The 26090-nt window shown below is 40.6% G+C and overlaps 2 protein-coding genes across 3 annotated transcripts in view; both read right to left on the bottom strand.

Moving 5' to 3' along the window:
* hoxb6a (homeobox B6a) overlaps nt 1–304 on the bottom strand; it is a 4748-nt gene extending 4444 nt beyond the window's left edge. Inside the window, exon 1 of the mRNA XM_058652846.1 lies at nt 1–304. This exon is cut by the window's left edge and continues 1492 nt beyond it. The gene's annotated coding sequence lies outside the window, so the exon portion shown is untranslated.
* A 16300-nt stretch (nt 305–16604) lies between these two features.
* On the bottom strand, nt 16605–25890 carry hoxb7a (homeobox B7a). 2 transcript variants are annotated; one of them, XM_058653113.1, is made up of 2 exons: nt 24654–25875; nt 16605–17741 (listed from the first exon to the last, which is right to left on the bottom strand). In XM_058653113.1, exons 1-2 carry the CDS (start codon nt 25216–25218, stop codon nt 17434–17436), a joined length of 873 nt encoding a protein of 290 aa, XP_058509096.1. In that variant the 5' UTR covers nt 25219–25875; the 3' UTR covers nt 16605–17433. The 2 variants fall into 2 exon arrangements, with proteins under 2 accessions (XP_058509096.1, XP_058509097.1); XM_058653114.1 differs by lacking the exon at nt 16605–17741 and adding an exon at nt 22209–22868 and having other exon boundaries at nt 24654–25890.
* Between the last annotated feature and the right edge of the window lie 200 nt (nt 25891–26090).

Raw genomic sequence — 26090 nt, 5'->3', positions numbered from 1 at the left:
ATAGAGGGAGGGGGGAGAGAGGGGGAGTGGTGTTGGCGGCGTTGTTGGGGTTTCTTCGGCACCACCGGAGGCAACCGAATAATAATAACAATAATAATACTAAAAACACAAACACATTCCCCGTTCGAGCGTCTTCAAATGAATTTGGTGAGCGTAAATCATGAGCGCTCGCGCATGGTCATGTGTGGTCCCCCTCCACGTGCGCGTGTGTGTGTGTGTGTGTGTGTGGTGAGGATGTACAGCCAATAATATAATGAGAGCTGTGCATTGCATGTCTCTAATTGAGGTACATGTGTAATTGGTTGGATTTGGGTTGGTGGGCAGATTTATGTCCCCCTGCGTGTGTGTGTGTGTGTGTGTGCGTGTGTGTGTGTGTGTGTGTGTGTGTCTGTCGCCAACATGAATATTTTTTTTACACAATCTGTATTTTTTACTTCAGTCATATTGAAATATTTTCTTTTTTTTAACAAGTGAGACATAATCCACAATATTATGACCAATGGCTAATCCGGGAGGGATTTTCTCACTAATAATCTGTTAGTTATTGATAAATCATTAATGAAAGACAATGACCCGGGTTTGACGCCTTGTGAGTGTGTGTGTTGTGTGTGTGTTCTGCTCTGTAAACGCTGGATTCCACGCAGTGCATTGGTGTCAGTGGGAAACTGAGGTTTTCCAGAAGCAGGTTTGATCAACGTGTGCGCGCAGTGAATTATCATTTGCTTCCTGTGACACTGATTAGACTGATATGTAAAAGAAAAAAAGTTTACTTTTTTCTGTCTGTCTCTCATTTTCGTTTCCACAACCTTGATTATTGCCTCGCGCCTTTACTTAATCTCCAGCACATGCGACTGAAACTAAGACTTTAAATTTAAACTTTAGATTTCATAATAATAATAACAATAATAATCATACTAATCATAATAATAATAATAATAATAATAATAATAATGATGATGATAATAACAACAACAACAATAATAATAATAATTATATATTATATATATATATATAATTAAATATTATTATTATTATTATTTGCTGCATTTTTTTAGTCGTCAATGTATGATTTTGTATTTTGAAGTAAATATTTTATTCATGCCACACTTAAATTCCAACTCAAACTAACTAAATATATAAAAAACTTTTATTTTACCAAAAATTGATCATCGACAAACGTTTGGATTTTTTGGAAATTAAACATGACATTTGTGTTCATATAAGTAATCGTTTTTAATATAAAACAACAATTGCTGTGCATCACAAATACTTTCATTCATTCATTTTTGAATTTGCTGGTGGAAAAAAACTATTTTAAATCAAAAATGAACAGTGTCGCACATACTATTTCTACTATGTACAAGTATTACTAGTATACTCGAGGCCGCTCATTTACTTTTTCACGTTTACAAATGACGTTTTACAGCAGTAACAGTTTCTCGTTTTTCTTTATTTTTCTTCTTCTGCTCTTCTGTTCTTCTTCAGAGAGGAGAGAGTGATAGAAGAAGAGGAAGAGCTGACCGAGGCCTGCTTTTCATTCGCACTTACAAGCGGAGTTTGTGTCGCCGAGGTCGTAAAATAATCGCGGCCATAAATAAAGTGTCCCCCTCTGTTTCTTTGTGTCTTTTCTCTGCGTTTCCCCTACAGGCTCGGACTTGTCTGTCTGTATGGTCCAAACAGCAGACAGTGCGACTGACAGATAGAGACAAAGACTCTATTTTTACTTTTACATTACTCCACATTCCTCCGTGTCCTCCCTCCGTCCCTCTCTCCCTCTCTTCTCTCATTCTTTCTCTCTCCTGTTTTGAAAAAGTATCTCTCACTCAGAGCAGGGAGCCACATCATAAGTTTAATCCCATGTCTGTGCAGGATCACACACAGACAGATGGGGAATCTCTCTCTCTCTCTCTCTCTCTTTCTAACTTTCATTTTTTTCACCCTCCCTCCCTCTTTCTCTCTCTCCCTTTCTCTCCCCCCTCTCTCTCCCTCTCCTCTCTGTGGCAGGACGCTCCGTTTCCTCCGCTTTGTGGGAACGGGAAGCAGCAGCATTGTGTTGGAGCTGACTGCGGTTTAATCATTAATGAGAGCAGAGAGTCGGGGCAGGAGTCAGGACAGGAATGGCCTCCATGGACCCCCACTGCACCACGGTAATACCATTATACATACACATATATATATCCATAAATACACACACACACACACCAACAGTACCAGCCCATATGCATCAGCACGGCCCTAACATGATTGTGGCTTTGCTCAGCAGCCCACAGGGTAAAGACAGACAGACAGTGTAGAGAGAGAGAGAGAGCGAGAGAGCGAGAGAGAGAGAGAGAGCGAGAGAGCGAGAGCACCATATTGTGATTTATCCAGCAGCAGCAGCAGCAGCAGCAGCAGCAGAAAGAAGGAAAGAAAGAAGAGTGTGGACACTAATAACTGAGCCAAAGTCTGCACTTACTGTAACACTAGATAGAGAGTGGAGTGATTTGCTGCCGGGCAACAGCGTGTTGAACATGTACAGTATAGTGTAATGATATCACACATGCGTCAGTCGTGTCAGGCCCTGGCAGGTGAGATGTGAGCGTTTGAAACAAATGCTGCAAAACATGGGGACTTTAAAAGTCCTCATAAAGTTCAGTGAGCTGATATGGATCGTCATATTCCAGCCTGTTGTTGCAGACTACAGTGAAGTATAGAACTGATTCAAAGAAAGATACAGGTATGACAAATGTGCAAATGTAGAAGAGTAACACGAGTATATCTGCGTATAGACCTCTTATTTATATAAATATACTTGTTTGTATTTGACTGTGCGTCTATAATAGTAAAAATAAGTATGTCATGTAAAATATTTATACACATACTATGTTCTATACTTAATAAATACTTTTTGTAATCAAACTATGTTGGGAATTGTTGTAATTATATGTGTATTATTTATTTATTGCTGTCACTTTTATTCTGAACAGAGCTACTTTGAAATGCAATATTTATATTAACGTACCAGGTATTAATTGTACACATACTGAGTGTGTATACTATCTTAACATACACTATATAGACTTTTGTAATTGTCTTGAATTTTCTTGTAATTGTAGGCCTTTTTATTCATGTATAGCTGTCAGTTTCTTGTTTTTCCTGTTTTATTCTAAACACAGCTTTATATATAAACACACACACACACACACACACATTTATCAGTAAGTTAACATTAAGCCAGTGGGTCTGCTATATGCGCGTTTTAACTCAATTGCCAAAGCACCAAAACCACAATAAAAACTAAATCCTATTAGTTTAAATGGGCTATTAGCTGTATTAGCTGTATAGAGTAATAAAACAGGAATAATGAGGCTAATGTGACCAACCGAGCTCTTCTGCAGACTACGACGACAACAATATCATGTGACCACGCTGAAATATTCATAGACCCTGTCTGCGCATACTATAGCTGTGTGTGTGTGTGTGTGTGTGTGTGTGTGTTCTAGTGTGTGTGTTCTAATGTGTGTTACAGGTGCGTTGCAGTTTGGCAGCAGCAAACGACACCAAACGGCGGAAAACGGAGACTAGGAGCGAAATGTGTGTGTGTGTGTGTGTGTGTGTGTTTCCGGTTAGATGCAGCAGACAGACATGAGCTAATAGAGGAACACATGCTATCTTAAAGGGAAGCGATCACCTCGTCCGTCACTGTGTTGTGTTTCACCATTTCCTCCCGAAGATGAATATATAGTCAAGTTAACCATGCACGCTTGAACCTTACTTCTTACCGTAGTCAAGCTGCTGTGGTGCTCAAATGAGCGCACAAAGCTAAAGACAAAATACATTTGAATTTAGCAGTAGTTCTATATGCAACCATATAACGGCACGTGCTGTTTCTTTCTTTTTGCCTGCTCACTAGTTTACACTTGTGTATTTAATTCATATTCTAGAATATTATGAGCGAAACTATTTAACTTTTCCTATAATGAAAATAATAATCTTCTTAGGTGAAGAAAATCAATTATATTTTTAAAATAATACATAATATTGAGGAGGTGGTAGGTGTGTGTGTGTGTGTGTGTGTGTGTGTGTGTTATTGTGCAGTAAATCAGGTTGGTGTAGATGGAGTGTAAACAGCTGAGAGTCTGTAAAGGAACTCCAGGAATCTGAACAACTTCAGAGATTATCGACAATTAAAGCTGAAGGGGTGAGACTGCTGCTTTTATAGCTTTATGACTTTTTCCTCACCCCTCGTGTGCGTGCGTGTGTGCATGTGTGCGTGGGGTGTTTGTGCGTGTGTGTTTGTGTGTGATAGAGAGAGAGAAAGACCTCGGGACTTTTATGGCTTTATGACCGTTTATGACTCCTTGTAAAGTCCGAGGAATGGTGGCGAAGTGAAAAACAGGCCTGCAGCAAACAGCAGATAAACGAATATGCTGTGCACACACACACACACACACGCTGTACAGTTCATCTGCGGTTCACTTTAGCTCCGGCGGAAAGTTCAAACCACCTCCTTGTCATTCATTATTATCAGTATAAAGAATTAAACCTTCACTGTTAATGATTTGATGATTTAAACTTTTGATTCTGATACAAAGTATGTATATATACACATATATATGTATGTATATACATATATATACATATATATATATATACATATGTATGTATATATACATATACATATACCTTTCCCTTACTTTTTTATTATAGTAATATTTTTTTGCAACTTGTTTTAGATGTGTTTCAATGTTGAGACTCATTTTAAAAAGTCACTCAATTTGAAATGTAATGCAATTCCTAAAGTAAAATGTGTATCCTAGGGGAAACAAGCAGTAACGTTACATCACTAATTCAAGGCGGGTTATGGGAATAAAAGTGTGAAATAATATAGACTCTAAATGGGCGCGCATCTTTGTTGAGTAGTGCATACAAAAAAAAAAGTTAAAGGAAGTATAGGCTACACCAGTATGGACACAAACAATAGTAGGTATAGATTCATGGATTTACTTTATTGATCCCAAAATGTATTCATTTACAATAACAGAACTAAACTTTAGTAAGAAATAGAAGATATGAGTTAAATGATACATTTAAACGATATTGTAATATAAATAGTTGGACGGGATACGTGTGTGTGTGTGTTTGTGTGTGAGCGCGCGCTGACAAACCTCTCCTGCGCGAGTTAATAACAAACAGAAAGAAACTGCATGGTCAGTTTTTTTTTTTTTTTGGCACTTGTTTGTTTTAATGTATTAATCGTTTCCAGGCAGCGTGAGGGTAGCTGACTTGTGTCCTTCACGGCACCGTGAGCTCGTGCTCCGGGTCAGTTCACCGGTCTGTTGCCGGCGCATGAGCGCGAGCCCTTTTCCTGCTCGCGGCCTCAGCAGCAGCAGCAGAAACACAGCGCCGCGGGACGAGTTAAAAATTAACGCAAGGATGAATGAATGAATGAATGAATGCAGGATCACGGGGACGGCCGCTTGTTTTTCAACGAGTTTCTGCCAAATAAGAAGAGGAAGAGACGGGCACGCGCACGTTCAGGTGCACGTGAGTTACTTATATTTGTTGTAATTATTACAGATCTGTATTAAATTATTATTTTAATCACCTATTATCTTTAATTGTAATTACATTTGTCCACCACACGACTGTGCGCGTGCTTGGCGAGATAACTAACATTGTTTTGATTTGAATAACAAAACAAAAAAATCAATCAATCAAAAAATATGATTACATGAATGAATGAATGAATGAATGAATGAATGAATGTCGTTCCCCCTGGAAAAAGAATAATAAATTCCTTCCCTGAAAATAATCATAATCTCGCCGTCGCGGCACAGAAAATCTCATCGAGGTGCTTGGATGCCAAGAAGAAAAGAAAATAGATGAGAGGTGGAGGGGGAGGTAGGGGGAGGTAAGGGGGCGAGGAGGGGGAGGGAGGTTCAGGGTGAGGAGGAGGGGGGTATTGATTTTCCATCTGATCTTAATGCGCTCGAGTTGATTTTGAACGCCGGATTAAAGTCAGATGATGCCGGCGCCGTAAATTACGACACACACACACACACACACACACACACACACCGTAGATTACTGCCTTCCCCTCCGCCCCACAGCGTTCCTTCCCCGTGGGACTTTAATAATGATCACGCGCGCATGCACCCACACACCTGACCGAGTGCATATACATACATAGGCTACATACATACATACATATATATATTTGAGGAGCAGATCTACAGAAGAAGATGATGGAGGGAGTCACGTGAGCAAGGGACGAGTTATTGGTTTACGCACGCGCACAACAAATATCACATTGTTACATTCACGGCTTCTGCAACACACAGACATGCAAATGTTTCTCGCACGCACAACACATCAGCGTTTGTTATGCACGCATGGCTTTGTCCACGCTTCATTTCCCACAGTGTAACCTTGGTGTGTTTGTATGCCTTTTCTGGCATAAGCACACTGACCTTGTGAGGACCAGTAGTCCTCATGGAGACCAAAAACCTGGTCTTAATGAGGCATAACCTCATTCCTAGGGGGAACTGGTTAGGTATAACGGCTAAGCTTTGAATTGTGGTTAGGTTACGGTCAGGCATTAACTGGTTATGGTTAAGGTGAGAGGATAACGCACTAGAACCAAATAACCACGCTCTTAAAGACGCTCACGTTCTCTACTTGCCTGCTCCGGTTTCATTCCGAAGAGGAAAAACAAAGTAAAGTCACACACACATCATCAGCTTGGCAACCCCCCCCCCCCACACACACACACACACTTCACATTGAAGCACAGTAGCATACTATGTTTGCGTGAATAAAGTCAAAGTATAAATACATTTAGTGTTTGCTTTGTGTATTTTTATTTGCATCTTCATGTTTGTTTGGAGTCTCTTTTTCTTCTACTGCTGTCGAACCAACACTAGATGGCGTCAGAGCGTTTTGAGAGGACGGCACAACGTCGGGCTGCTGAGGCTGAACGTGTACTGCACACTGTCCATACACGAGAGAGTGTGTATGTCACTGTTTATGTCAAACACAATTACACAAGGTTATGATTTCCACATCTGATTTTTTTTTAGATTATTTGTTATTTATTTATTATTGAATTATGTCTCACTTTTTTTTAAAAGCCCTATATTTATTATGCAGTCGAGCTGATATTGCTATACGATGTGGACAGTAATAATAATAATAATAATAATAATAATAATAATAATGTGTGGTATGTGACTAATGTATATGTAATTGTACGCAAATATTTACAATATATGTTCAATAAAGTTATATGACCCTGACTTGAGCTCCTTGATTCCTGATGCGCGCGTGCGCGCTCACACACACACACACACACACACACTGCAGTGCTTTTTATTATATGGATAATTATCCAATAAATAATGGAATTATATTACTATAATACACAATGTCATCATTCACATTAACAACAATAATAAGGACCTCTTACAGAATAGAGTACACGTATTGTAAGTCTGTGTGTTTCCTATCTGTTTATGATATTAATAATTATTAATTCATATTTTAAATGAAGGTTTTAAATAGTTTTAAGCACCATATTAAAAAAAAACAACCATAAATCTGACCTGGGTTTACGGTGTGTTTTCTTTGTTCTTAGAGTCCCGCAACTCTTTCACTACTTAATTAAACATAAGCACGTGCAGATAAGGAATTGTAAAATTCAATACAAACGCTATGCTATAGCACTCTTTAGTGTGGCTGCGTATTATTGTGTCTGAGGAGGATTTTATTTAAGACAAATGGACAGAGTGTAGACAGAACTGCAGCTACTGGTCCTAAATCAGACCCACTGAGACAACCCCACGGCTGTATGGACACTAAAATGCTGCTTACACGCTGCCACAGTTATTCAGTTACAGAGCTTTAGACGCTAGCATGTCTCCTCAGACTCGCACCTATCATCTGACACCATGACTGTATATGCTGGATGACTGTTCATAACAATATTACTTATTTATTGGCTCTGAAAGGAAGGGATGTAACTGTGATTGATTAACTGGAATTTTCTCCACTGTAAAGATCAGTTAGTGGTCACACGTGTGCAGTGCAGTGGAGTGGAGGTCGGAGATGGAGGGAGAGTAAAGAGAGCAGTGTTCCCCAGTCAGACGTGTTACTGATATTCACAGGAATGTGTCAGCGCTCGTCCGCGCTCACCTACAGAGTAAAAACGGGAGTGGGTTTACACGCACAGTTCATATGTTCAAAGCTGAGGGGAAGAAAAGAAAAGTTAGAACCTCAACGTTGCACTGTCTATGAGAGGAAGAGCTGATGACACTGAACGCCTCATCTGCAAGTGTTTTTTTACACAGGCAAATCATTTCATTATTATTAATAATAATGAGAGTGTTAGATCAAAACAATTTCATTACTCGGTGTGTGTTCTTGTATGTGTAGCTTTGTGAGGACATTTAGGCTGATCCTCATATCTTTAAATGGGTTGTTTTGGGGTTTAGACCTGGTTTTAGGTTTAGGGCTAGTAGGGTAAGCTGTGTGTGTGTTGATTCCTCGTGCGTAAATGGAAATAACAGTTAAATAAATGAATACCTCAAATGTTAATAAACAATAATAATAATAATAATATTGTGTCTTATTATCATTGTGGCTTTCCACAATGATCAGTTTTACGCACATATGTCTATATAATGTTTAATTCCCTCTCTTCATCGTTCAGCTTATTTTTTATTATCTATTTAAAATGAATTTCATTCATTTTATTAACATTTAAACTTAAACTACATGAGTATTTTGAAGCTATATTAGTAGTGTGTAGATGATCATACGCGTCACTGCGCAATTATCCTTTTGTGGAAATGTACATGTTCACAAAAGTTATAGTAATACTATTTTGTTAGGATTATTACAAAATTTACTTCTGTAAGAACTTTTCTGAAATGTTACTTTTCCAATAAAAACGTGTCACTTTTTTTACAGGATGCTAAATGTTATTATTCAGAACTTTATTCTTTTTTAAATTATTATTCTTATTATAATCATCATTATTATTATTATTATTTTAAGAATAAGTGTTTTCAGGCCACATCCACGCCACTATAACACAAACATCCTGTAGACACCACTTGGCGTGTGTTGGCTTGTTGTGGGAGTCTGGTGTGACTCAGCCTCAGCAGTGTGTCTCATAACTTTACACCACCACAAGATACCGAGATACAGATGCGGTTTGAAGAAAAAAAAAAGAACAGGGTGTTTGTGAATGAAAGCAGCTCCGAGGAGAAAAAAAAAAACACACGCTCTGGGTTTGGACAGAAGACCAAAAACACGAGAACAAAGCTGACAACAGCATAAATTATACTATTAAGGACATTTCTGCTGTGAGGAGTTAGACTGGCTTTTTAATGTATGGAGGTTTAAGGTTATATTAGGTTATTATGGTTAAGGTTAGAGTAAGTGTGGCATGTCATTGAGTGTCCTTACAACTACAGTCAAGGCTACATGTGCAGGAAAAAGAGGAATCCCTCCAGGAGAGGTGTTTGATATTTGAGATGGCGACAAATTGGAGACCATGGTGGACAAGACAGACCTGCAGATGTGTCTGTGTGTGTGTGTGTGTGTGTGTGTGTGAGAGAGAGAGACAGTGTGTGTCTGTGTGGGTCAGTTGGCTGTAGGGAAGGGAGGAAAACAGGCCGTGTGCGCCGCAGGGAGGAAATGAGACGGGAAACCAAGTCATAAAAGTGGGCTGGACGAAACAAGACAGAAAACATTCCTGTGTTACAGAACACACACACACACACACACACACACACCGTGCCTGCCAATCAGTTGAAATAACCTGGAAGCTCTTTTCCTGAGATCTGGAAGTGAAACAATTAAAGAACAGATACACGCAAAAAGAAAATAAAACAGCGGAACGAGACAAAAGGAAACACGCACACACACACGCACACACACACATAACTTACAGCTGGTTCACCTGAAGCCTGGTGAACACACCAACAAAACCGGAAGACAATATTTCAGGTATGAGCAATCTAACTAAAATAAATAAATCAAACTGACTGATTTGAGAAGGTGTTCATTGAACAAATCCAACACACCTGAGCTCGCGCCATCAAAGCCAGCCTCGCTCTCATCAACATCACATCCATCTCTTTCCCTTCCTACACCCAAGCACAGCTCGAGGGAAAATGAAAAGAGATCTCAAAGAGCCGAGATTGAAGCGATGGATGTCAACTTCGCTGCTAATCCGACCACTTATTGTCTAATTCATCACAATCCAGCACAGGAAGCTGCTGCTGTTATACTCTAATCTGAGCGTGTAGTAACAGCTTCCAAGAATCAAAGCAGACGCAGCACAAACAAGCACAGCTCCACATTTTGTCTTGTTTTTGTTTTTTGTTTGTTTACTCCTCTCGCGTGCGCCACTGCGCGCGCACGAGATTGGAGGAATAAAGTGCATGAGCGTGCGCTCTCTTACTTACCTTTTTGGTTTGTTGATAATCCGTCACGAGCGGAGCCTCCGCGCACCTGCGGGTTTTCTTCGGCGTCCCGCGTGCTGATCGAGACAGCAGAGGCACTCCCCCCCCACCCCACCACGCACACACACACCACCCCCTCCTCCTCTCCGGAATGGCACGAGACAGCACACAGTATACCGCGCGTAGAAACCGGATGGATGGATGGTAATTGGATGGGGAGGGTGGGGGTTTTGAGGAGGTGGATGGAGGGGTGTCAAAACACCGCCGTCATCTTCATCACCGAGTCACCGCCTCATCCTCGCGGTGACAAGTTACACATAAAGGAACATGTCAAATTATAATAATAATACAAAAATAATAAATATAGAAAAAAATGTTGATCCGGGATTCTCGAATCCCGTCTTCGGCTCATCGCAGCGGAACCGTCTCCATCTCTGTTCCCCCCTCGATACAGCGTCAGAACGGCAGCACGAGACCAGATGGAGCGCGGAGCCATAGCAAGGAGGAAGAGCAAGAAGAAGAGGAGGAGGGGGGGCAGGAGGGATGGCGGTGGGGGTGGTGAGGGGCTGACGGGAGGCGGGGGGTGGGTGGGTGGGTGGGGGAGGCTGACGGGTTGATGTCAACCGTCTCCCCGTGCCGGTTTCCATAGTCACAACCAGAAATCTCATTAACCAGTCCCGTGTAATTATAGCTGGCCGTTCATTTCCGCGAGAGGTTCCGCGCAAAGACGCCTCTCGTGCATGCAGAGCCCCGGGCAGGAGGAGCAGCGGACCGGGAGGAGCAGCGGCAGCAGCAGCAACAGAAGCGGAGGCGGAGGAGGCGGCGGCGGCTGTTCGGGGCCGGAGCGGAGTGCAGCAGCAATATAGCCGCTTGGGAAATCATAAAAAGTTCATGTTCACGTTAAGCGCGTCCACATGACCAGCCCGTCGGCCAATCCCCGCGCGCGGCCACTCATAAACTTGTATCACAAAGTTGTAAATTTTCATAAAAACAACAAGGAATTTATTGCATTTCTTGGCGGAGCGCTGTCAGAGGGAGAGAGAGAGGGAAAAAAAGAGGGGAGGCTGCCTCTCCTTTTCTCTCTCCTTCTCTCCGCCGCCATTTTCTCCCTCACACGCCCCTCTGAGAGCGAGCAGAGCCTAAAGAAATAAACAAGAGATTTTTCTTTTTGGCTCATAGTTTCATGTTGTTGTCTCCATTCTCTTTTCTAAAATCCAAGGATAAAACAATAGTTACACACACAAAAATGACAAAAACACCGATTTTAAAAAGCATTTGTGACATAGTTCTGGGTTCATTTGACCTTATTCACGTTATTTCAAACTGAAAATGTGTTGGTTTGAAAACAAGAATGTTTCCATGACACACTGTTGCCCCTGCTGCATCACATTTTCTGATGTATAATAAAGGAATGGGTTTGTTTTACGGGCGTGAGTATATGATACTGAGACATAGACAGCACCAGGGAGAATTCTGGAAAGGTCTGCGTGACGGCGCCATTACGCAGAAGAAAAGGTGATGTCATAGTGTGCATATGTGTGGGTTTGCTGTGGATATTTTATACGTCATGGGTGCAAACAGGAAAACGCTATTATTGCACTTCAGCTACTTGATATGTTGTGTTTTATTGCTCCCAAAGTCAAAATATAACAATGCGTAATATGATGGGTCTTTTCCTGTTTATACTTAAACGACCCGCGCGGGGACAACGCGCATCACGTTTCATGTGAGAAAATGTGAATTTTGAACTAGATGGTGGTGGTGGTGATGATGATGATGATGATGTGCAGACACGACATCACCTGCTGCTGCTCCTGCGGCGGCGGGCCTCCAAACGTCGTGCGTAACCACCATTTCGCAATGCGGCAACGGCGTCACAGTTTTTACAGTCTGCAGGCCTGGAGCCGCAGGATGCTCAGACTATTTTCCTTTGTCCATTTTTTAATTATTAAACATAACATCTTGTTAACAGAGCACCCACGCATCTGGATGAATTAACAGGAAATATTATTTTTTCTTGACCCCTCTCTTTACTAATTTTCAAATTCGCCAAAGGTAGAAGGTTGGATTTCGCCTCATGAAAGCAGCCGGAAAATTCCATTTTTACGCACACGTTCGACTGACGCATAGCTGGCATACTGTGTCCCACGTTGTTCAAATGTTTTCAAGGACAAATCAAATAATTAAAATATATATGAAATGATATCAACAAAACAAAAAACAAACAAACCCCAGACTGTGAAATGAAGCAGCCACATGCATGCAGGTTAAAACTTGATTTTAAACCCCTGACTGACCCACGCGTGACCTTCCCAGATCCCACGGTGTCTGGTGAGCAGGAGACCTGGATCCAATGCTTCCTCTACGCTAGTGTTCCGAGTTAAAAATTAACAGAAAAACACAAAAAGCGGAAAAAAACAGCAGCGGCGCACAGACAGACAGACCTCTCCACCCTATAGCTTCTTTGTGCATCTGTTGCTTTTATTGGGGTTTTCCGGCCTTTTCATGTGCGCAATAAAGACATTAGGACATGTTATAACACCCACACCCCCCCACACACACCAAACAGATACATGCACTCCTCCAAAACGTGATATGCTCTTATTTAGGTGTCCAGGACGCCCGAGGATCGAACATTGCGCATCAAAATCCGCATGACCATGCAGGAACACACCATTTATGACAGTTTCTCAGGTAAAAAGAAACATATTTGTTAATCAGCAAATATATATGCAACCTTTGAGTCTTTTTCAAAAGACGCCTACTTAGTAGCCTTGTGTTTTATTTTTGGATACTGAATAGCTATTTGTCCCGCTTCTTCGAAATGTAGTTTTGTTTCTTCCCTTTTTACGCAAGAGACACCCACGATGCCATTGAGTCTTATCTCACTCTGTAGGACATATCCAGGTTTTACCATTTTTCTCAGGTAAAAACAACTAATATTTGCGCAACGTTTCAGTCAAGTTTGTAGCTTCATTAAAAGCGACTTTTGGATACTGACGTGATGATGAAGAGCAAAACAATCACCTGCTTTCTGACCTTGCTTCGTGGTCATATGGCATTTTTTTCTAGAGGCGCCTTTGAGACTTCTGATTGTGTAGGATATATCCGGAACGATATATGTCACAATAACAGTTATTACTATATTTATTCATATATTTCAGAGAAATGCCTTATTTTATTTTCTAAAAAGCACAATAAAAAGGACAGAAAACATATTTCTTCATGAAAGTTTTTTTCTCTCTTCCTATTTGGTAACCCTGCAGGAGCAGACCACGGCTACATGTTTTTAGGACAGGAAAAATATCAATTAATTACAATTTTCTCATTTTCTATACATAATTAATGATGAAGAGCAAAAATAATCACCTACTTTAGGTCTAACTTGCTGTCAAATTGATTTAATTTTTCACACAGGATGCCTTTGAGACTTAATTTTGACGGATATACCCAGACAATGGCAGGTATAGCACAAGCAACACATGTTTCTAGGGAAAACATTCATTTTTTTTTTTAATTATTTCTTCTTATATGAAACAGACCATGGCTGCATGTTTTTGGCAACGTTTCTCAGGTTAAAACATTGATTATTCTGTATTCTGTATATTGTGTTTATCAGCGAACATGTGTGTAACGTTTGTTTCAATTTTCTCAAAAAATAGCCTGATTAGACATAGTTAATTTTTTTAATCCATTGTCTTGTGTATTTATTCAGTTTTTTTATTTATTTTTTTTTGTTTAAAAAAAATTCATTACGTCATCGCGCGCATATTATATTCATATACCGTCATATTAAAGTCACAGTCTTGCTCTCGTGTTTAATTAATTTGCTTGGAAAGATGTGAGCTGAGTTCTATTAGCTGTAACAGCGGGAGGGAGGAGCCCGTTAATACATTTAAACCTGTAAACAAGGTGAGAACACACACACACACACACACACACACGGTAGCTTCTCTTTACTGGGGTTTATAATGTGTGAAAGTGATGATGATTAAAGTCAGAGTGAAAGTGAAACCTATAAAGGCTGATTGGAACTTAATAGTGACACTTCTGTCTGCAAACATCCTCGTTTCCTTCCGAGACTTGCTTTAATTAACAGATGGCAGCTCTTCGTGTTTGTATTCGGGGCTGATCTCTGCAACACACCATCATATGTTGCCTTTGCGCGTTTGTCTGAAAACCCCAGATATGTTTCTGAGCCATAATGGCGTCACGTATTTATATTGTGGTGTTTTTGGGTGACGTATACAGACACAGTGAGTAACCTGCGTGTGGCGAGGGTAGGAGATGACAAGGTAAGAAACTATTAAAAGCTTGACAACGCCACCCTGGGAAATTCACCCAAGGAATTACTGATGGAAACAAAAGGCACACAGTTCATGTTACTCAGGAGGCAAGAGACGTGGTTCCATGTTAACATTTAATTTTATTAAACATTAATTCTAAAATTGCAATAAAACTCATTCATACCAACACAAAAAAGGGGGGGAAACCTGATCGGGGATGAGGCCAAAGAGAATGGACGAAGGCTAGTGCAGGGCAGGGATCCACCAAAGAAAAACACCACAAAAATCACCGGACACACGTGGCAGCGATCTCAGTGACAGACCTAAATAAACCATGTAACGACTTAACAAATAACAAAAAAATAAATTAAATTACCAGAACAAAACCCAATTACCTAAATTAGAAAACAAAATCTCTAAATTAACAAAATAAAATTACAAAATCCCCATTTAACCCGGACAATACCCAAAAATAAGGTTTCACACTTTCTCTCACACACACACACACACACACACACACACGTGAAGCATCCAGCCACCACCGGACAACGCCGCACAGACGCGCAGCAAACACGAACATCAAATACAGTGACAACAAAGCAGCAGCGGCCCGTCAGGTGGTTAATCATGACACCTTCTCTTCTCAGCAACACACACTCACACTCACGAGAGGAGGGAGAGAAAACGGGCTCCATTAGCCACCGAGTAGCACCAACCAACGACCAGAGAGAGATGACACTTCCCACCGCAGACCAAACCACAGCAGCCCTCAACCACAACACCGAGGCCTTGAGCATAAGAACTAAACTGAACGACCAGCGAGGTGAAACGTGCGAACATACCTGTCGGGGATGTGACCTCTAAACCGGAAGTGACACAGGCGACAATGGGAGCAGAGGAACTGAAACCATGGTAACCAATAAACAAAAATGAGCGAGGGGGTAAATAAAACAACATTGTTGTACCTCCATGCGCCAACACTTTTCTATAAAGTGCGTCAAACACCACTCTGGTATCAGTTAAAACATACACAATTTAATACAAAATGGCGTGAAGCAATCAATGTATCATATTATCTTGTATTATTTTGAAAATCCATTTAAAATCCATTTGAAATGATTTATTTTGAAATTATTATTCTTATCCATTTAATCTCGCTTTTAAACTTGATGCATTGTGTTTCGCTGTGTTTCACATGTATACACATGTATTCAAATAATATACAGTTTTAAATTGTATATATACATATATTTAACTTATATATCTTTAATATGCTATTATATTGTTCATAATCTTATATTCTGTTTTTATTTTACTGCTACTGTTCTCAGTGAGGAGTGTTGTTGTAGCTTCAATGACAATAAAGACTCTATATCTCTATGTTTCTAGTGCATTATTTGTCCTTTATAGTCTTTGTGTTACTTTGCGTTTTCTGTAGTTTTTCATGGGCCCTATAAATAGACATGACCACATTTGACTTAGATGACAAAAAAGTAGAAATATGTGAAGAGGAACTCAGAAACACAAACTGTCTCGTAGAAGGAGCATTTTCACGCGAGAATTTAAGAGATTACACATAATAAAACATGTCAAAGACATGTTGACTTGCTTCTCTATTGTGTGTCTGATAATATCATGTTTTTAAACCAGGACGGGATGAAACACGCGCCTGGATTGAAGCTTGGATTTCTCCAGACACTTTAATCCAGATTTATAAAACCACATGTTGAAGTCGCAGCTTCAGAGCACAGAGGATGACTGACAGTGGAACAGGATAGCTGCTGTAACATTAGCCTGCACCTCTGATGTGTGTGTGTGTTGCACCTTTGATATCTCCACGCAGAACCACAGGGAATGATCCACGAGCTTTTCAGAGCGTTTCAGAACGGGAGTTTATACATTTATTACTATATTAATTACACACAAGAGAAGGAGGACATGAAAATCCACATCATAAACAAACACACACAACAGAGAGAGGAGAGAAAAAGAAACCAGCATCCTAAATATTCCCTTTCACTTTCACAAACACATGTATATTTTAAATGTACATTGAATTTATGAATAAAAAACAAAGCCCGTTACATTTCGTTAAAACTCAGTCACGTGACACACAGGCTGATTAAATCAATATACAATCACGTGGGAACAATCAAAGTCAAAACACGTGCAATTAATGTGCACATTTGTAGCTAATATTGATACTAATGTATTTCTGACCAGAGAAAATGTCTTTATAACCATGTTCTGTTTACACGGAAATAAATTACGTGTTTAGTGAATTTCGACCAGAAATACACACGTTTCTTTTTCTTTCTTTCTTTCTTTCTTTCTTTCTTTCTTTCTTGTCCACAGACAGTGCAGTGAGAAAATCCATGGTCGGACTACGATTACAGACATCTGAGTCCACTTATATCGAAACAATAATAATAAAAAACAACAACTATAATGTATTCTCTATTATTACGTGTTCTATATGAATGTGGTGTCCACATATTAGATCTGATGGATTATTATTCAATGCATGGACACGTTATCTTCCCCTTTATTGTGTTGCAGATTGGATGACGTCACATAGACTGAACCTCAGAGTCAAATATGAATATGATCTCTCTCTCTCTCTCTCTCTCTTTCTCTCTCTCTCTCTCCATTGTTTAAAAAACACAATGGATGTGTTGTAAAATTCTGTTTCCTTATCACTCCTCTTCTTCATCCGCCTCCTGCTCTTCTTCCTCTTCCTCTTCTTCTCCGGCCTCCGCTGCTGATGCTGCTGCCGTCAGTAACCCGCCGCCGCCGTCGCTCTCCGTCTTCTCCCGCTTCTCCTTCTTCCACTTCATCCTCCGGTTCTGGAACCAGATCTTGATCTGCCGCTCGGTGAGGCGGAGCGCGTGCGCCACCTCGACCCTCCGCCGTCTCGTGAGGTAGCGGCTGAAGTGGAACTCTTTCTCCAGCTCCAGCGTCTGGTGGCGCGTGTATGTCTGGCGGCCGCGTCTCCCATCCGCACCTGCACGTGCACACACGGGAACACATGTGTCGTGTACATTGTAACCAATCAGAACTAAGCGTATACATCATGGTTTGTCCTCACACACCTATATTTCTAATAATTCACATGCAATGCAATTTGTTGTTGATATAAACATGGGGTCACATTTTACAGTTTTGAATAAAAAATGTGACATATAAAGCGTTTCTAGAGGTGGTATGGGAGTCTATTTTAGGTGAGTCTCATGATAACTTAAGAAATTGGACATTATAAAATAAAAGTCAGTAGAAATCTCAACAGAACATCATGAATAAAAACCAAAAAAAGTTCATTTTGTTCGACAATTTATAGCCTATTGCTTTAACACAGTTGGTCAAAATGATGCTCTAACATCTGAGGATGATCAGTTTAGGATATTATTGTAAATAGAAAAAATGGGTGTGAGAAAAGTATAAGCAGTTTTAGTTTTATCAATATATATACATCTATATGTAATATATATATATTAACAAAGACAATCATGAATTAAATGATATGTATTCTTGTAACATATTCAGAATTGCATCCTATGTTGTTATTCATGTGTAGCCTGTACACAACAGCATGTGTTGTCACTCTGATTTACTAAAGTCTGTAACCTCTATATGTTGTTAGTTTATTTATTATTTAATTTTGAAGTCTCCCAGATTTTCAATTTGCTGATGCAATTTAGAAATGACATCAAAATAAAGACATAGTATGTATCGTTTTGATTTATATTATTTCAAAATATTAAAAAATATATTGTTTAAATAGATATAGCTATGCTATCATATATTATGCTAAACAAGATTAATTAGAAATACAGTCTGTTTTTGTCAGAATGTGCCTAACAGGTGATGATTTACCTTGATTAGACTGCAAAATAAACTAAAACAACCTCTGGGTTTAAAGAAGCATACTTTTTTAAATCTGTATTTATAAGTGTTTTAAATGCAGAGGTAAAAACAACAACAACAAAAACAGGCTGCTTTCTTTCACTTGGCTCTATTGCTTTTTTTTTTTTTACACATCTCACTCCAAACCTGGCAGCCACTTGTTGCCACCTCCACTTCCTGGCAAACCCTTGTGACACAAGGCTGAGTAAACAGTAGGAAGCAGCTTCTAAATGATGTGGTCAAAGTGTGGATTCAGCTACTGTCTGAACCACTGTCCAATATTTGCCCTTTAAACAGATACACACACACACAAATGGAAAAAAGAAAAATAATAAATAAATCTTAGTGACTGTGTATCTGCTGATGTGCAGAGAGTCGGGCGGCCGGTGCATCAGACATGATTCAAAGAGAGAAAAAATCAATTGTCCTTCACATATGTGTGGCTGAGTGCTGAGTAAGACCACTGAAACTATGCTGACCCCTCTGTCTTTACGAGGTCACGCAGCGCCTCAAGGTTGGAGAGAAACTGGGTCACATTTTCACTGCTCAGAGGTCGTGTGTGGGCCACAGAAACATCTAAACTCATTTCCTTTGGAGAAGAAAAGAGTCTCTCTCTCTCTGCTCCTGCTGCTCCACACTTTCTGGGAGGTAAAGACTCAGGAGAACACTTTGGATTTTGCCTCACACTTTGAGATTGTTGTTGGATTTCCTCCTGTTTTCCCCACCACTGACACCAGTGTGGGAAGATTTTCTAAGTTCCCGCCCTTGCTATGTGAAGCTGAGATGATATTTGTTGTGATTTCTCTACAAATGAAATACATTTTTGATGTTGAACCTAAAGGGTGAATCACAAATATTTACACAGTGTGTAAATATGACACTATATATTGATATAGTGTCATATTTACACACTGTGTAAACACACATGCATTTGTTTTTGCCTCAGACTTGTGAAATGCTTCTGCCTTTAACGAGTGTATGTTGTTGTCTGTCTCTTAAAGGTGCAGTGCGCTTAAATGTACATTTATTGGTGCAGTTGCATATTGCTGAATATCCCTCACCTCACCTCACCTGGGCACCAAATAAAAAAGAAAAGATGTTTAGTTTGTCCATTGTGGGCTACAGTAGAAATGTATTATTGATTTATAATTGATTTAAATATAAAAGGCTAATTCTAGGGTATGAAACACATACAATAATGAAATGAATACAATCAAGCGATTATATCATTATTTTATCTTCCCTTTCTGCCACATTTCACTCACTGTGTAACTGGCATCTTCAAAATTCCTTTCAGGGAGCAAACATCAAACTTGAATTATTATTGAATAATTTCAACAATGCTCAACATTGACTGATTTAAAACATATTGATATTGTCCAGCCCTGCATGTGAGCCTATAGGCTTCTTCCTGCTCTCACACTGCAGGTCCTGTCATGGCTATAAAAAGACTTAGCCTGAACTTTGTGACTGCTGCTGTTTGGACTTTAACAGCATTAGATGGTATTTAGTGAAGGCCCATAAATGTGTTCTGTTTGTATCTTCACAACAACAGTGAACAGATGAGGAGTCACACTGTGTGTGTGTGTGTGTGTGTCATCTGATGAATGACTTACAGTGTAATTTAAATGTTTCCATCATGATCTCCTCACATACAGTCAATCCTCAGACTCTTACTTGTCTTGTTTCACGGGTGTAAATAAGTTCGGGGGGAGAAAAGTAGAAAATTGAATTGCATTGATTAGATATTGATTTCCCAGCCTTTTTCTGTCCGTCTGCATGTTTCCCACACTGCAGCCACCGTCCTCCTGACTGTAATTTGACACTGCAGATAAGAGCTTTATTACACTCAGTGCAGCAGGACTGCATGCTGCACATAAATGACCGGGGCAGAGGACAGCGAGGTCGTGTCCTGCAGAATCTGGCCTGTGACTAAAGCATGAGGGGAGTTTGACACTTCACACTACACAATAATTGTATTGTGTGAGTGCGGTTCAAGCAGAGTGCAGTGATTTTTACACTCGTCATACAGCATGCATGTTGACCTCCTGCAGTAATCAATCATTTCGTCAAGAATTAGAGAAAGTTGAGCTATAGTTCATCTTATTTTATGTATCACACACATATTTGCATCATTCCCCCACCGTGTAATGTCACAGCCGTCACCGCACCCTTCCCTCATGAGTGTGTTGGAGAACCTACATGTACATATATGTATATATACATATATATATATATATATATATATATATATATATATATATATATATATATATATGTATATATGTAGCCTTCAGTTAGCATGAAAACTCAAACATGTGCTCCTAATGTAAATATAAAAGGCTATGTTTTATTTATTTGGACAATATGACAACATATGATGAGGTGATTGCACACTATATAAGTACAACTAGTTTCAATTTCAATTTCTACATTTTACACACTGGGCTTTGAAAAATAATTTTTCCATTCCATTCGTGATGAAGACTTTAACATTGAAGTTTTATCATAAATTATGAGGGAGCGGTGCCATTTCTTCACTTGAGCCCCTTTTTTCTGAAATGTCTGTGCACGCCACTGCTGTGTATTCATGTATTTTATTAGTGTATATGTGTGAAGGCTACTTGTAATGTCTGTGTTTCCTGCATATGGATCCACATGGCATTGACTCTGGAGAAGTGTAAGACCTGGATGAGAACCTGCGCAGACACTGCATATGTGTAAGGATGCATATCAGAATCCCTGCTATGATCATGGCACGTTTACACCATGTAGACGTGTATTAAGATGCTCTGTCTTAAATCAAACAAACTAATGAATAAAGAAGAAGTGGAAAATCCAAATGATAATGGATGGGTTTATGAGTTTGGGGAGACTTTTGGGCTCAAGGTGTGTACTAAAGTTCCTCTGCTAACTCTCCACATCTGGACAGTGTTTGTGTGTGTGTAGAAGTAGTGTGCTGGGGTGCACGTACCCAGAGCTCGAGGAGTGTGTGTGCGCATGTCTTATTGCCGGCGCATGCAGTGTTTAACACCCTGGACTTGACTTTTTCCCACCCAATCATCCTCCGACGCCTCGGACTGCAATCGGATCTAAATTAAAATCTATAAATTCGTTATACAAGCGCGGCTGCTTCGACATCACAACTCCCCCACCCCACCCCACACACACAACACGAGGGGGGGGGGGGGGGAGAAAAGATTAGAAATGCCAAGAGAAAGAAATACGTTTTGCTCTCCCCTCCATTGTGTGTGTGTGTGTGTGATTTATTCCCATATTTTCTATTTCCCATTCCTTTATTTTATTGTGGGAATTATTAGACTAAAATATTGTTGGTCTAATTTTCTCATTTCAGATCGGCATAAACTTCCATTTCCAAAATCCCTCATTCGATGATCATGATGATGTGTATATATTCCATTTGATTGTTTTGTCTTTTTTTTTCAATTTAATTGTTCATACATTATTTTATCACCTAACGTTTCCTCCATTCTAGCCTCGCCCCTATCCCCCCCACCCACCCCCCAAAAAAACAAAAACAAACAAAACAAAAGCCCCGAACAATTTTGACTTTATGACCCTAAACCGCAAGGAAATAAAATACTTTTTCACTTCGTGATTGAGTTTTCTTTCTTGCTTCCTTTCATCCTCTTCATTACAACTCTCCAAATGAAAAGCGTGACGCACAGACACACACACACACACACACACACACACACAAACAAACACAAAGTGCCTGGAGGCTCCTGCTAATGAGGAGAGAGCTGAGTTCTCCAAAAAACAATTTAGAGAGGAATCTGTGTGTGTGTGTGTGTGTGTGCGTGTGTGTCAGTGTGTGCTTTCCCTGTAAAAACAAAGAATAGAGAGAAAAGGCCTTTAATTAAAATGTTACAGTGTTACCTGATTATCTGTAAACACATGAGTTTTTCCACATAAATCACATTTACGCACACACGTCTGATATGGAAAGGCGCGTAATTATGTATAAAAAAATAAATCAAAGAAGGAGCTTGGACATGATTGTGTGTGTGCTTTCAGGTGCCTCGTCACGACACGACACCGCACAAACACCCTCACCATATTTCCCAATTTTGACGCGCCACACCATTCACGCCGCTTGAAACGCTCTTTGTGCTGCGCGCGCGCTCGTTGGTGCTCCGAGGCTCCGAGGCCCCGCATCCATTCAGCATCCATCCCGCTGCTTGTGGCACAAAGCCGCTTTTACAATCTGTAGAAAGGGGCAGGCATTCAGAGATCAAACCCATCTGCTAATTTATAGTGTTTATAGTATTAGCGGATTGTGGCGATGGTACAATGGCACAATAAAAGAGGCTCCTTTTTTTTAGTGTGTGTGTGTGTGTGGGGGGGGGGGGGGGGTGCTGGCTTCAGACAGAGAAACACGCGGGACGATCGAGAGAGAGAGAGAGAGAGAGAGGCTGAATATGAGCGATAACTGTGGACACTTGGAGACTTTGTGTGGAGATTTCTTCGTTTTTTTTCTGGTATACTAACGCTCCAGACACCACAGCGCGCGCGCCCCCACCCCAAGTGTCCAGTTCTTAAAACAATATGCCCCCTAATGAATATTCAGCAAGTCTTAAATTATGGTTTTATGGAGGTCGCGGAGCCATAAAAGATCTGCAGAGAGAGAGAGAGAGAAAGAGAAAGAAAGAGAGAGGTTGTAAAAAAGGAGTGAAAAGAGAATAGGACAGACTGGCATAGTTCGGCTACCGCCAGTGGCCGCTGCGCAACCGGGCCAACAGTTTAAGAGTTTTAGCCCTGACACTAACACACTCAAACACACTGTTTTGCACAGCTATTCTTCTTAAGACATTGCATTGACCACCATTCATTTGCTCACCATAAACAAAGCATTATCCCTAACCTTAAATTAACCAGTTTAAGACTAATCCTAACCTTAACCTAACCATAATAACCATAGACTTTAATCAGTGCCACATAAATTAGGTGCTGTCCCATTAGGACCAGGGTTTGGTCTCTGTAAGGACTATAATGTCCTGACAAGGTCAGTGTTTATGCCAGAAAAGGTTATCAAGAGGTACAAGTTACTCTAGGTATTCCCAGGCCCTTTACCCTGATCTAAACCTTAACCTTAGTCTAACCCTAACACTAAAACCAAGTCTTAACTTATAATACACTTTAATTAGGTGTGACAGGACATTAGGAGGAGCCAAGTTGTCCTCACTTTGACAAAATGTCCCTACTTCCTGTGGCATGTAAGGTATGTGGTTCTCACACACACACACCTGTACAGCTATCTTAATGAGGACAACCATAGACATAATGCATTCCCTAAAGCCCCTTATCCTTACCTCAACTAACTATCAACACCTAAGCCTTAAGGCCTTAATCTTCAAAGGGTCTAAAATTGTCAGAACCCCAAATTATCTTATCTTTAACTGGTTTAATCCGAATAAATAAATGCAATACACACACAAATCCTGCATGTTTTTTTCTCTTAGACTCCAGGTGGCGCTCAAGCACATGTTCTTTTATCCTCTGACCAGGTGAAGGCCCTTTAACAGAGTTTTGTATCCATTTATTTTCATTTTATTTATTTTTATAGTTTACCTCTTTAATGACATCCATGGCACCACTTCTCAACTGAACGTGTGCCTCTAAATGCATTTGAGTTGTAAGTTCAGCAATGTTTTTGAATCATTTTGCAGAGTTAAATTAAGTGGAACAGAGTGACTTTAAACCAGATTGGACTAAATGCATCCCAGAATAGTGTTGAACTCTTTCAGTGTTAAACATAAGCACAGTCTTATACTATTCCAGAGTCCAATTGTCAAAATTGACATTTTACCACTGCAAAATTGACTCTCTAAGTGCAACATTTAATTTGTATCAATTAAGAATTATGATGGGGGGCCCTGTTTTCACCTGGGCCCCTGGCACGTGAGAGAGTCTGCGCACGCCACTGACCCTTACCTTTCTTAACTCACCTGTGAAGCCTCAAAAATCAGCTCATAACTTTTCTGCTGCTCACCTGAGCTCCTCATCCAGGGGTAAATCTGGAGGCTGTCTTGGTAGAGCTGCTGCTGCTGCATCCTGAAGGCCGCCTCGGGAAGTCTGACGGCCGGAGAACAGAGCTGAGTCGGACCGGGAAATCGCTCCGCGGCGCATCTCTGCAGAGAGGCGCACAGTGGCATGGCTCCCGGTGGGAGCCCTCCGCCTCCTCCTGCGCGTATTTCTGCGGGGTTCGGAGGACGCGCGCCGGGCTGAGTAACCCCGCTCAGTCCCGAAAGAGACAAACACAACCACGAGGAAGTTGAGGAGGAGGAGGGAAGGGAGGAGGAAGGTGAAGAAGACGCCGAGATGGAGGCGGGAGGAGGAAAGGAGAGTCTTCCGCTGCTTTTCCCACTGGAGACATGATGGTGGTGATATCCACTGGAGGCGAGGGCGCACGAGGAAGACATTTCAGGAGGAGCAGAGGAGGAGGAGGAGGAGGACGGGGAGGGAGAAGTTGAGGAGTCTGTGAGGAGCAGAGCGGCGGCGGATTGTTGGTATTTGCAGAAGAGCGCGTTATTGGCGAGGTGAAGCGAACTCATCATTTGGCGCCGTTGATTTGTAGACCCGGGGACGCTTTAATGTCGACCGTGAATTATTGACGGAGTATTACTGTCGAGATTTACACAAAATAAAAAACGAAAGAAAAAAAAACACTCCTCCCCTCCCTTCCCTTCCATTACCACGCGAGCCATGTGACCACGCGGCCACGTGATATCAAGATACCCAATGGCGGAATGGGATCCCCCCCAAGGATGCAGAAATTGTAATAGACAATAATAACTGTAAGACGCACAGCATACAATTTATAATATGCAATCAATACGCAGCGGCTTGAAATGTGTCACAGAGCGCATGGAGCTGGAAAAACAAAGCGACAGAGGCTGACAAATATGTTCAACTCCAACCTTTTTTACTCTGCTGGCAGAGAGTGGAAAACGCCATTAGATGTGGTATTGATTGGACTTGGAATAAGTGGCGCTTGGCACGTGCGTAAAGTTGCAAACAACACTGAAAAAGGGAGATGGATTTCCACTGTTAAGAACGTGTTATTCACAGTCATATTGCACAAAGAGAGTGCACATATGCAGAAAACAACAGAAGAGGTTTTCATCATCACTCAGTGCCAGTGGTGTGCAGACATTTCACAGGCTCAGGGGCTCAAGAGAACAAAAGGGCACCTCACAGATTCAATTCATTTCATATGGCCCACCAATTAATGTCAGTTAAGTTATATTGAGTAATTTCTCTCTGTTTGTGATATTTTTAGATTCATTTTGAATCATAACTGTGTTTGAGGAAGAAAACCATCTTCTGTTCTGTTACATGCTGATGTATCAGAAAGACACTTAACCCCATTGCTCATGACGGCAGCATGTGATATGAAATATGTGACATAGAAAATGGACTGCACATA

Source organism: Solea solea, chromosome 16, assembly GCF_958295425.1.
Source record: "Solea solea chromosome 16, fSolSol10.1, whole genome shotgun sequence".
NCBI classification, from domain to species: domain Eukaryota; kingdom Metazoa; phylum Chordata; class Actinopteri; order Pleuronectiformes; family Soleidae; genus Solea; species Solea solea.
The sequence above is the reverse complement of the archived record's forward strand: the minus strand, read 5'-3'. Positions and strand labels throughout refer to the sequence as shown.